Genomic DNA, 14,318 nt, shown 5'->3' with positions numbered 1-14,318 from the left:
CATGTAAGACTCTTGCTAAGCAGAAAAACAGGCATCATCATCATCATCATTTATTTATATAGCTCCACTGATTCTACAGCGCTGTACAGAGAACTCATTCACATCAGTCCCTGCCCCATTGGAGCTTACAGTCTAAATTCCCTAACACACACACACACACAGACAGACAGAGAGAGACAGACTAGGGTCAATTTTTTTTTATAGCAGGCAATTAACCTATTAGTATGTTTTTGGAGCTATTATCAAAGAGAAACTGCAGATTTTGACGCTGTCGTCATCACTTTGCTTACAGAATTTGCTGTTGTCTGTAATGGTCGCTGGAAACCAAACCACACTGAATGAATTTATCCTGTTGGGGCTGACCAGTGAGCTGAACATGCAGGTTCCTCTATTTGCTATAGTGCTAACATTCTACATTACATCATTGATTGGCAACATCCTCATAATATGTATAAGCAGTGTAAGCACCCGGCTCCACACACCTATGTATTTCTTCTTGGGAAACCTATCCTTCTTAGATATTTGGTACACATCAAGCATTGTTCCAAAAATGCTGATAAATTTTTTGTCAGTGAACAAGAGCATTTCATTCGATGCTTGCGTTGCCCAAATGTTTATCCATCTTTCTTTAGGAGGGACAGAGTGCTACCTCTTACTTTCAATGGCCTATGACCGGTATGCTGCTATATGCAGCCCCTTACACTATACCACTATTATGCACCCGGTCTTGTGCATTAAGTTAGCAACTGGGTCTTGGATGGGAGGCATAATAAACTCAGCCATACATACAATTTTTGCATTACAGCTGCCCTACTATCGTTTAAATGTAATTAATCACTTTTTCTGTGAGTTGCCTTCCGTATTGGAGCTGGCCTGTGCTGATACCTCTGTCAATAAGACTGTTCTCTTTGTTTTTGCTATCTTAGTGGTCATGGGGCCATTTTTTTTAATCATAGTCACCTATGGTTTTATTATTTCCAGCATTATAAGGATTAGCACATCCGTGGGACGCAGAAAGGCCTTCTCTACATGTGCTTCACACATTATTGTGGTGTCCTTGTTTTATGGCACCATTATATTTATATATATGAGGCCAGGATCAATCCATGTAACTAACCAGGACAAAATGGCCACTTTGTTCTACAGTGTTATCACCCCAATGCTGAATCCTCTGATCTACACGTTGAGAAACAAGGATGTCAAAGGAGCATTGGCTGATGTGACAAGAAGAATGATTTCAACCTAAAGATTAAATAGAAAGAACAAAAAGTCACACCATGGTTTAATTACAACTTCTGCAGTTATCCAACACTGCTATGTGAATCTAAATCTACAAATATATAAACAGCACCTACACAGAGTGGAGGCAGCCATTTTGTGGTTCAGTTTCAATTAATGATAACACTGAGGCAAGAGGCACAATGCGGTAATCTCTTCTGTATGTGACAAATCTGTTTTATCAATGCTGTCTTCTGTACATTTCAGTCACATTCTTCACTTCAGCCTATATGCAAGGCTTATCTTTCATGAGTAATGTGAAAATAAATGTTGCATTTAACAAGCCTGTGCTGTTTAATGTACATGAATTAATTTGCCAATGTTGATAAGATATGATAGTAATAGATAATCATGTAGATGCATGTAATGTCGATGATGTTTCCTCTTGCAGATCAACAAATATTCAGCAAGTATGTTTTGGTCCATGCACTCTGTAGTGTCCTGAGAATTTAATTTCAACAAGAGAGTATTGGTGTCAATTTATCCGGATCCAGTGACAACACTGAGGTACTTTTTCACCTGGTAAAACTCTCAAAAAAACGGTATGATAAAATATCAACATAAAAAAATTAAGAAATGCCAGGACAAGGAGACTTTAACATACGAGAAAAGTAATGAATTTCCCATATTATAAGTAGTAATAATAGCAAAACCTCCTAATACAAATACATGATAATTAAAATGTACTACCTACATCCCCTCCTGAAAAGCAATGTTATAATAATTAAGGTATCTTCATCTGAAACAATGCAGTATTTTCACTGTACAATGTCGTTATATGTTAAGGAGAGTTATTATTTGATGCTAAAAAATTGGCATGTCTTCGATTTTCTAGCTATTTTTTGGTGTATGTCAAAACACGAAACCAAAACAGTTTACACTCTTCTTAATACTTTTTACTCAAATGTGATCTATAAACATTCCTAAACAATTTTTTTAAATTTTGACAGAGAGCTGTCTGTACATTTCCTGTGACAGCACAGTGGCACAGTGGTTAGCATTGCTTCCTCACAGTGCTGGCGTCATATAGGTTTGAGATTCCAACCCTGGCAATATCTATGTGGAGTTTGTATGTTCTCCCAATGAGTTGCGTGGGTTTTCTTTGGGTGCTCTGGTTTCCTTCCAATGTCCAAAAATATACTAATTGACTACTTGTGTGTTTGTTTTATAGCAAATGTAGACTGTAAGCTCCAATGGGGTAGGTACTGATGTGAGTGACAAATATTGTCTGTACATAATATGATTAGTGCTGTATACATGGACAATGATAAATAAATAATAAGTGCATGGGAAACATAAGTTACCATGTCAACATAGTAATATGTGTATTACTGTGTATAGCTCACTGTAAATAAGTAAACTATTATATAAAATACATAATGTACATATAGCACAAAAACAGATGTTGGCAACTACATGGACACTGTGAGCCTAAATCAGAGTGGAACACAAGCGTAACTTGCGATTGAAAGAGTGTATGCATATGTACGCTGTATTCAGAGTTGGAAATGCATCCTGGTCTGAATGTGTAGTAGATGATACAACAGACACGCGCCTCAGACACTTGCAACTTAATAACCTAACTCAGGGGTATTCATCCTTTTAATACCTACCACTCACTTTTGTATCTTTGCTGATGGTAAAATTTCCTTACCACCCACCGATGCCACAGTATCTCAATTTAGCGAAAGTGTGAAGTAATATTTAGAGGGGAGGGTTGGCAAAAAAATATGTACTTATATTTATTGTTTTATTTATACTTTATGTATGTTTATACATAGATCATTAAAATGTAATTAATTTTTGCATGCATCTCCATCGATACAGTGCCTACTTGTACGATAGCTGGCTGCTTAAACTGAAAAAAAAAAAGTTAAATGTGAAAACAATAAAGTTTATTTAGAATATCAGAAATTAATGATTAATGAGATCCTTGAGGCTGGTACTGCAAGACTAAATATTTGATATCTGGTTCGATTTTCGTTAGGAACAAACAAAGATCTCCTCTTTCAGTGATATTCAGACGGTTTCTCTGTTTGGTCATAATATGATTAACAGCACTAGAGCCTGATTCTACAAGATATGAAGTAGGGAAAGCTATCAATAAATTAGATATAATTTTGTATATATATGTATATAACACTGGTATTTTTTTATTTTTTTTGTATTTATTTAGCTTAGTTTTTGGTATCCACCTCTCTCCCGAAATTATATTTGCTCTCTTCATCATATTTAAGCTTTAATAGTTGTTCTTTGCAAGTTATATCAACCTTAGTAAAATTTGCTGTGAAAGGATTTATAATCCAGTCAGTCATACACCTTCAAGTTCAAAATATCTTTAAATCGTTTTTCCATATCCAATTTAAGTTTGTTGAGGTGGCTACTGAACCTTTCAATCTCCTCTGGACTTACATCATCTTTTAGAGATGACAATTTGGGAAACTGATGAAATTGTCTCTTCAAAAAATTATGCCGGAGAAGATCAAGTTTTTCAATAAATAATGACACAATATTTTTGCAACTGATAAGAGTTATATTGGCTCTTTGAAGCTGCCAAGTAATACCACTTTCATACTGCCGCCCCGGCAATATCCCAGGTTTTTCAAGCTGGGTTTTTGCCGGGGCTCGGAGCGTCCCAGCTCAGAAACACCATTCATACTGCACCTCGGACGTGGGAATTTCCCGGGTTGACCCCATTTATACTGCACAAGTGTGTGCCCTAGCAATTTGTGGGAGTCATCACCAGAGCAGTTTTCATTGGCTGAAAAATGGTGATGTCATTGAAAGGTGACTGGTTTTTTTTCTTCCACGGGCTCCCACCGACGACATCATCCTCCAGAGACAGGCAGACAGCCAATCAGCTTGTTTTCTGTGCAACCTGGGTTGAAAAACACGGGTTGCACCATTCATAGTGCAGGCAACCCGGGTCCGACCCGGGAATTACCCCTCGATAAATCCCGGGTTGAAATCCCGGGTTTTTAGACCCGGGATTTTTGATTTGTATCATTCATACTGCACCAAGACCCGGGTCGTTTGAGCTCGCCCCGGCAAAAACCCAGGATTTTGGTGCAGTATGAATGGGGTATTATATCATTAAATCACTTGAAAATGTCTGACAAATAAAAGGCATCATTCTTTACTGACAGAGATTAGCCTCATTATTGCGTTCAAAAAACTATGACACTATCATATAATGCAACAAAACGAGACTAGCATGCACCCTTTGAGAGCCTTCAAACTTCTGAGTGTAAAAGTAAACTAATTGGTTATTATTGTTCTGACATAACTGTTGAAACATTCTATCATCTTTGGCATTTGATTTGATCTTATATGTAGCTCTACTTATAGCACTTAATGATGATGGAGACTTGTACTTAAATGTTTTCCTCCAAGATGTTGTCTGTGTACCACACAATGAATACACAAAACGTTTGGAACTACTTCTTCAAAATAAGCAACAAATCCACGATAGCGACCTACCATTGATGTTGCTCCAACAGTAGCGCATGCAATAATTTTGCTCAAGGGTATAGTATTTTTTGCAAAGAATAATTTCACAGCATTAAATATTGATAATCCTTTTGTATTTGTAATAAGATTTACAGTGAATAGCATTTCTTCTTGCAGTGTATTGTTTTCATCAATGTACCGTACATATGTCAATAGAGCATTATTACCTGCAATGGTAGACACGTCCAAGTGTATAGAAAATGAAGAGTGTTGGAGAATATCAATAAGTTTATTTTCACTATTAACCACCATTTCTTCAATGTGTCGCTTTACTGTCCTATCGCTAAGGTTCAATGTTTTTAAAACTTCAGGTATATCCTTGCATTACTATTGAGATAAATTCTTTGATAGAGGGTATTAGCAAATTTTCTCCAATATTATGGTTTTTATCACTTTTTGCAATTAATTGTGATATACAGTAAGCTGCAGATAATCCATCTTCATTCTTAGCATGTTGTTTCTTAAATGATACAGCTATTGTTGAATGATTTTGACATATTTTATACATTTCTTGAAAATATTTAATGGGCTTATCTTTATCTTTCAAATGCTTTGTAACAAGATGTTCTCGCAATCGACTTGGCTTCAATGCTTCATTGGATAATGACTTGTGGCACAGTAAACACATTGGAAGCTGTTTATTTGTAGCAGATTCAATGAAACCCATCTTAAGAAACTCTGTTAAATTGCCATGAGCGTATTTTTTTATTTTCAGACAATTGGTTGCTCAAGTTATCATCATCATTCGCTACTTACACCTGCTCCAGACCACCCACAAATTAAACAGATTTTTTATCCAAAACTGTGACTTTGTCACAGTTTCAATCTGTACGCAATTGCTCAAACACGCCCTTACTGTTCATTACCTAACTTAGAACACCCCTTCCCTCCCCATCACGTCTCTTTAGTTGTAAGTGGCAAAAAGTTGCAGGTCTGAATAGCTGCAGTTGGTATGTTCACTTTCTGTGCATGTGCAGTGTGAAATATATATAATATATATTTATAAAAACAAGAAGCCTTTGTCTTGATTGATCAATTGTCAGATACCACTGGTGTTTTTTTTTTAGTACATTATCATATACGAACTGGAACGAAAGAAAAACAATGACACCTATACCACATACTTACCAACTTATGGCAAGTATGATCTGGAAGCTGCCAAGGGAAGGTGGGCGTGCAGGGGGCGTGGCTCCAAACAATGTGTCATTTTAGCCCCGCCTTTGTGACGTAATGACGCAGCCGCGTCATTTTACAGTGGGGGCGGGGCCAAACTCTGCAATTCCCGGTGAATCGCGGCGTTTTGCACCCAATTCTGCCCACTTCACTAGGAAGTGGGCAGATGCGGGAGATTTCCAGACTCTCCCGGGAGTCTGTGAGACTCACCCGAAATGCGGGAGTCTCCCGGACATTCTGGGAGAGTTGGCAAGTATGCTATACCAATAATGTTATTCTCTATAAACTCTGATCTTGTTAGTGTGTTTTAACCAGGTAGTGGATTTGGTACAGCCATTTCCCTTAATTTTTAACATCAGTCTTCCCCCTATGCATTTAACAACTAAATACCAAATATGAGCTTTTCAAAAGGTTATATTAAATGTATTATAATATTAACACTATTCAATTAGCTTTTTTAATATTTTGCAGTTGCTATGTGTTGTATAGAGGACTCCTGTTGTATCTTTCATTTCTCTGTGAAGTCTGGTGTGTAGAAACAATGGGTCTGGTGCAGAGTAAAATATATGGAAATTTGCATGGTGTATCTTGCATGAAATCGCTCTGCACATGGCCAGAAAATAGGGCACCTAAGCAGACTTTGTGATTCAGGCACTTAAGCAAGCCTCTGCCTGAAGAGGCAATACATGGAAGGAAAGGAGCGCTCTAACTCTGGCCCAGTGCAGTAAAGGCGTGTTTATGCAAATGCGGCTAATGCAGACCTGCAGAAATACACATATACATCATTTAAGACACTTATCTTTCGCACCTGCTGTATGGCAGGTGCAAGTACTCGCTGATGATGCTGACTTGTCATGAACCAGGCGCATATGTTGCAGGTGCAGATGCATCTCGAGGTGTGTATGGCTCTGCACATCAGTGGAAATACATTAATTTTACTCACATTTTGATGCCAACTCTGCATCATTCTCAATATTTTCCCCATTATCATAGGTTTATCTTGAATGAAAAACTTTTCCATATATGTTTGTTGATGTTAATAATGGCTTTATTGGTTCCTTAATATCATTGTTTCCCTAGAGTTTATTTTTCTAATAATGTATTTTCTGTGTGATTTTAAAAAAAATGTTTAGATGTTGGTGCTTGTGGACATTTAATGTTGTTCTGGTGGATGTGTTTAAGGAGTTGGGAAATTTTCCATGTTAGCTTCCAACCTCTGTCCTTTTTACTGTTAAACTTTAGCAGGCTATACATTAAGTTTACACATAAAGAAAAACTTTCCATCCTTTAAAAACACTAATTGTATTGTTCGTGTATGTGGTACTTTATGCATGCAGTGTTAGGGGTTTTATTTTTGTGTGAAGGTAATTATATTATTTTGGTGTTGTTGTGTTGTGTTTGTTACGCTCTTAATAGTACAAGCAATGTTTTCTTTATTGTATGTTTTATAAACAAAAGAAAAAATTAACTTACACATCTGGTATTTTCTTTTTTAGTGTGTGTTGTGTTGTTGTATTATATCTTTGCAATAGTGGAAGTATACTGTTGTATAGTTGTGGATGTTTTGATATTTGTCGTGAGTAAACATATGGATATTATTTTTTATGTATTGTTTTTTTGTTGTGGTTTTGTGGATTTGTTTTCTAAAGATGTGTGGGTCCCATGGGACTTTAATTCCAAAAAAAACCTGGCAAATTTGGGCAAGATACATGCCAAGCCTCTGCAATTTCTACAACCTTAATACTGAGAATGGAAAACCAGGACGCACAGTAGTAGCGTGACTTTGACAGCTGACATCACCTGCGGGTAAATTTGCTGCAGGCAATGTTGAGTGGAAACTATATTACCTGTGTATTAAAATTATTTACATTAAGTTAGTGCTTACATAGCTCTACACTGTAGCTGCATGTACTGCATAAGCTTTACCAAGAGAGTGTTATTGCTGTATTTTGTTGTAAATACATTTGTGTATTTACAAGCGGCTTATTGTTGTTAGGATATTATGTTAGGGTTATGGGTGATTTCTATGTGTGAATTTTGTCCTGTGATGTGTTCTTAAGAACATATATAACTTTGTGTTTATATTCAGTGTTTAGTATACATTATTTGTGATTGTGGAGTCTTTTGTATTTTAAATATATAATTTAAACTGCATTGGTTTATGTTTTTGCTATGATAAAATTGCTTCTGTTGTTTTCTGTAATGTTTTATTTCTGTAGCTGTGTTCTTATTTTGCACTAATTAGAGATGCCTAAATATTTCGAACTGGTCCAACATTTGATTGATTTCACCAGTTCGATGGCCACGGGCCTGTTTGTAGCAAAATCGTCAATAGACCTCAATTTGAATTTGCGGCTCATGATCACTTTCACAGTTTGTGGTAAAATTAGAACTTTTATATATTTGTATTGTTAAATACTATTTAATAATATTTTTAAATAATAGAAATGCATTTTAACTTTTTTTTAATTTGAACAGTTACAACTATTTTGTTCAAAGTTAAAAGGTATCAATTTAAGCTCAAGGGCTAGATTTATTAAATTGCGGGTTTGAAAAAGTGGAGATGTTGCCTATAGCAACCAGATTATAGCTGTCATTTTGTATAATGTACTAAATTAATGATAACTAGAATCTGATTGGTTGCTATAGGCAACATCTCCACTTTTTCAAACCCACAGTTTAGTAAATATACCCCCAAATGTGTTTGAGCAGATTCAAATATGTGCTTACTGGCTTGATCATGTACGAAACACTCGAATAGCAATGTAAATTTCAAGAAATTCTGGTGAACGTTTTAATTTTTGTACTGATTTGCCGAAACACTTCAATAAAACAGTTTGAGGCTGGTTCAAGCATTTTGATTGATATGTAACGACCTCTGTATTGAGAAGTGTTCATTGTGCCCTTAATAGCACAGACAGAATTGTCTTTATATGTTGAATAAATTTATTAAAACATACTTTTTCTGATATATGTAATATATTTATTTTCCTGAGAATGTTTGTTGTTGTGGCATTGTGTTAAATTTTATTATAATGGTGATAGTTTTTGTGTTGTAACATTGTATTACTTTGTAGTCTTGTTTTACATAATGTTGCTCATTTACAGATGTATTTATATTACCTCATGTTTCATTTATGTGTTGCAGTGTGATGACGCTTATTGAGATTGATATTGTGTAACATATATATATATTGACTTTTGTATTTATTATTCTTGTTGTGGTGTTTTATTTGGTGGGAGATTTTTTTTCCGTGATTTTGTATTGTCATGTATTGTGCTCTGATATCTTTATGGTATATACAACCTTGGCTGTGTTGTGTTTTACATCTAGAAACCAAAGAAATGTGTTTAATTGTCTTGATTTGATTTTGTGAGGTTGTGTTAAACTTTTTGGCTGTATTAGAGCCACTGTCATTAATGTCACTACCTGCAAAATAAAACTCAGCTAAAACTCGAGAATTAATAAAGTTATGTTAAAACAAAGAACACCATTGTCTTTATTATAAAATTCTGCATTATTTTGATATGATACATGACTACTTTTCCACTTAAAAAATAAGAGCTGCATTCAAGATCGCCGACTTCAAGGTGGCCGCATACCCTAAAAAGTTTTCCACCACACCCAGGTTATGTGTGTATACAATGGATTAATAGTTTCTTATTCATTTCCGTTTTAAAAGAGTGATTCCACACTTATGGACCATCCTGTATTTTGATTGTTGTCATGTGATTGTTTTGCTTGTTGACTAGGACATTGCTGCACTGTAATTTTGCACCAATGTTGGTGGATTTCATGTTGTGGTTTTATTATTTTTATTTTGCTTACTAAGCTTATAGTTCTTGTTGATGTTGTTTGTGTATCATTGTGTTTGCTAGTAAAACATTATAAATCCATAGTTTGATTTTCAACTTTATGCCACAATACTATTTTATTTCCCCTTGTTATTATTGTACTGTAACTGCATTGTGTTGGTTTTTTATTGTGCCTTTTCTGTAAAGCAGTATTGATGAACTTTTTACTGTAGGTTATGTGGATGTTATGTTATTACGTTATGTGGATGTTTTGTTAATGCTGTACTATTGCATGATTTTACATTGCTGTGATGTGTTATTTCAATGTTGTAATGACTGTGTTGCTATAATAGGTTTCTACTTTTTATGTGACTACGTTATGAATTCTGAAAATGGCCCCATAGACATGGAACTAGGAAACCAAACTGAAAGGAGAGCAGTATACCCTTTATTTAGCATTTTTTATCATTTGTTTTCTTATGTGTACCTGTCAACATAAGAAATAATGATAATTTATTTTCCTTGAAGAACTCCATGGAAGCCCCCGGAAGGTATATAATGTGACCCATCCTTTCCTTCTTTTATCCTTTTGAGTGACTTTCCATGCTGTCTATGAATAAAATTTCAAAAGAAAATATGGTAGGGAAATATTGGGGCCACCATGAGTTCTTCAAGTCAACAGAAATTAGGTAAACACATTTTCCATATTTCCTTTTCAGATTCCATGGGTGGACAAGAGAAAAACAGAAAAAGTTGCAGTAAATGTACCAGCTTTCTTATATTAGTGTTTGTTTTCTAATTGAACCTTGAGGATAATGTTGGAAACATGGGGTTATGCTGTTTAATACTATAGGGCCTGATTCATTAAGGATCTTAGATTAAGAAACTTCTTATTTTTGTCTCCTGGACAAAACCACGTTACAATGCAAGGGGTGCAAACTAGTATTCTGTTTTGCTTTAAATACTGACTGTTTTTTCATGTAGCACACAAATACTTGATAGCTTATTTGTACACTGAAAGTTAAAGTTGATATTTGTGGGCTACATGAAAAAACAGTCAGTATTTAACTTATGTGCAAAACAGAATACTAATTTGCACCCCTTGCATTGTAACATGCAAGGTTGTTGCAACCAAACATGCAACCAAAGATTGCAGCAGTTCTTGTCAGTGATAAGAAAAAGGCCATTGTCATGCCTGGGCAGAAGACCAAAAATCCACCTCTTAAGTGTGGAATTATTTTTACACAAATCCTGACAACAGTTGTCTAGCCATTTGTAGCGTTTTTAAAGCCACACTCAGTAGAGGTAGGGACCTTAACCATCTAGGATCCTCAACTATGTTACGGCATTTGAAGTGAGTTCATGGAAAGCTGTTGGGAAAATCATAAACTTATGTTAAAAAAAGAACAACAAGTAGTACAGCATCATCTACCTCCCTTCTCTCATCTACATCCCAGTACCTGCATTCTACACCCCCAACACCTTCATCATCAATATCCCTAGAAGCAACAATTGACTGTTAAACAATCGTTTGCAAGAGGAAGCAAGTATGAAAGCTGTCACCCAGTCACAAAGCGGATGACAGACGCCATGGGGACTATGCTAGTATTAGATCTGCGTCCAATGTCCACTATTAATGCAGCTGGTTTTAGACAGTTACTTCAGATCTTCTGTCCCTGTTACCAAATTCCACCTCGACACCATTTTACTAGAAAAGCTATTCCTCACCTCTATCAGAAGGTTCATAAAAATGTAATTATTGGGATACAAAATCCATTCTACCCACTGTACACTTAACCACAGATATGTGGACAAGCGAAACTGGGAAAACTAAAGATTATATGACTGTGACAGCCCATTGGGTTGGTGATTCGCCTTCACCAGCAGCAGCATGTACCCAAGTACGTCACATTTTTCAGAAGTAGGCTACTCTGTGTATCAGTGGCTTCAGTAAGAGGCATACAGCTGACAATCTGTTACAAAAAGTAAGGGATGTCATTGCAACATGGCTAATCCTGCTTGGACTCTCCTGAGGATATGTAATTTCTGATAGCGACACCAATATTGTTCAAGCATTACAGCGGGGGGCGGGGGGAAGAAATTCCACAAAATTTCCTGTTTTGCTCACACTATCAACTTGGTATTACAGAACTTTTAAAAAATGACAATGACATGCAGGAGATGCTGTTTGTGTCCCGAAAAATTTAGGGTCATTTTCGGGATTCTGCAACAGTATGTAGGAGAATGCAGCAGCTGAAAGAAGACTGGCATTTGAGTGGAATGTACTTTAATCCAGCGAAGTAGTTGCCTGTGAAGAGAGTGCAGACACGGTTAGCTTGAGTCAAGTGATTGCCTTAATTATACATTTTGAGAAGGAGCTGCAGAAATTTAACGGATGAAATAAAACAAAGTAAATATGCTAACTATATTTTAATTGTAGATTAAGTACTTAATTTGCTTCACCAGGATCCAAGAGCTATCAACATCTTATAATGACGTCTTCTCCTTCAGTTTCTCTGGCAACTGCTTGTCAGAAAAAAAGCTTTCCCTAGATATCCAGTGATGCAGATGAGTCAGCACAACATTTTGATATGTGCTCTGCTGTACAAGAATTGGCCAATTCGGAAGGTCATTATCGACAATTACATCATAGTACACAGACTTCTATGATGGTGGGATGAATTAGTATTGTTTGAGGAAGATTAGCACTGAACCCTGCCACCTCTCCTGTTTCTGAGTGAGCTATGGTACAAAAAAATGAAAGTGCAGATTTAGACCAAGCCAGGCAGGCCTATAATTTCTATTTCAGCAATTACAATTAGCAATGGAGCAATGGAGCCCTTTTCTTTGGTTGTTACCTATATAACGCTGTAGAATGTGCCTGCAAATTCTACAGAGAAGCCTGCTTGTCTTCCTCTTCATCAATGACTCTTAGCAATTGAGCACTAGTCTTTGGGTGTATATTACACCCAAACCTTATTAGTGCAAATTAGGAAAAATACAGTTTACTGTTAGGCCCTCCACCATCCTTTGCATGTTAATAGTAAGATTGGTTGGAGTTATGGGCAAGGTCACACATTTTTTGGTAAAATCTTTCAAACCAGGCCAGATGTCAAACTGTTGTGGTCTGACACCTGCGTCATCCCTGCTTCTGTTTGGAAAGTGCAATTTGGTGCCAGAACCTCACGTGCCAGAACTGCTGCCACTGGTGCAGGACTTACACAATCAACTGCATCCTCATCAGCGCCCTCATCGGCTATACAAATCTCCCCCTCATCCTCTTCTAATTCCAAAGTGTCATCCTCACTTGGTGTATCACCGGTTACACTCGGGCTGTTCAGGCACACATCATCAGAAAGGCCAAAAGGGCCCTTTTTTATGGATATACTATCAGAATGGTCACGATTACACATACCACTCGTGGTTGGACTCTCCTCAGGGATTGGTGTAATTTCTGATTCTGAGCATACATTTTCCGCTAATGCCTTACTGTTTTCTTGCAGCTCGGCTTTCACACGTAACAGTAGTTGTGCACCACTTTTGTATTCCAAATTACTTGGTCTTGCTTGGTCATGAGTGACCTTACAATAAGAAGGCTCAGTAACACTTTTAGATCTCGCACTAATAGAGACAGGCGAAGGCCTCATTCTTTCTTTGCCACTGCGTGTGTAGAATGGCAAGCTGACAATTTTTTTTTTCTCAGCAGTTAACTTTTCGTCAGTTACAGCTCTTTTTCCCTTCAACACGTTAAAAGCTTTTTTTTTGTTTTGTTTTTTTCTCTGACTTAAAAAGACTATGTACTTTTACATAGGCTTTACCAGATGACGTACAGGGAAGACTACCATCAGGACTGGTGCCAGCAGCTGCTGGCTGATCCTGCTCATATGTGGACTGCTGTGAATCCATCGCGTGTCATGTGATGCGGCCCCCTGTGCGCCCCCCAGGCTGAACTTTGCCAGCCGCGCCTGGACCTAACCTTTATCTCTCCTTCTGTCAAATAGCGCTGGATTGCTGTGGAGGCGGATAGTTATTCATTTGAAACATCGTGAGAACCGAGCTCCGAGATCCGACGACGTCACAATGAGGTTTTGCCTCGATTTGAAATTCAAATAGGCGGGAGAGTACCGAGCCTGCTTGGCTCGGTACTCGGATACCTAAAGTTTGGGCTTGGTTTAGTTCTCCGGGAACCAAGCCCGCCCATCTCTAATTATAATAGACTAAAGCTATACCAGTATTTGCATATGATTAATTTTAGAAAGGTAGAATACCTTAAGATTCTTATTCAATCGACTAGTTTCAATATAAGATTTTTATACTATAGGTTTTTTTTACACTCTTTCTAGGTAATAAATTGTATTACTTGATGTCTATAAAATTCATTACCTATAAGAAATGTTTCTTTATATATTATGTTGTTGGCCTACCTGTTGCTTTCCTTTTGTGGTCATTTTTAATCAATATTCCGACGCAGCTGTAATAAACCTCATTCACAAAATTTCTGACACTTTATCTAAAACCAAGAGCCCATAAAACTTGTATATTCTCCCCTTTCAGCTGACTCA

General features: G+C 36.8%; 1 protein-coding gene across 1 annotated transcript; it reads left to right on the top strand.

Annotated features, from left to right (window-relative positions):
• The first annotated feature begins 310 nt into the window (after positions 1-310).
• LOC142149925 (olfactory receptor 2G3-like) lies at positions 311-1,781 on the top strand. Its single transcript, XM_075205204.1, has one exon. It carries the CDS (start codon positions 311-313, stop codon positions 1,244-1,246), a length of 936 nt encoding a protein of 311 aa, XP_075061305.1. The 3' UTR covers positions 1,247-1,781.
• The last annotated feature ends 12,537 nt before the right edge of the window (positions 1,782-14,318 follow it).

Source organism: Mixophyes fleayi, chromosome 4, assembly GCF_038048845.1.
Source record: "Mixophyes fleayi isolate aMixFle1 chromosome 4, aMixFle1.hap1, whole genome shotgun sequence".
Lineage (NCBI taxonomy): Eukaryota > Metazoa > Chordata > Amphibia > Anura > Limnodynastidae > Mixophyes > Mixophyes fleayi.
The sequence above is the reverse complement of the archived record's forward strand: the minus strand, read 5'-3'. Positions and strand labels throughout refer to the sequence as shown.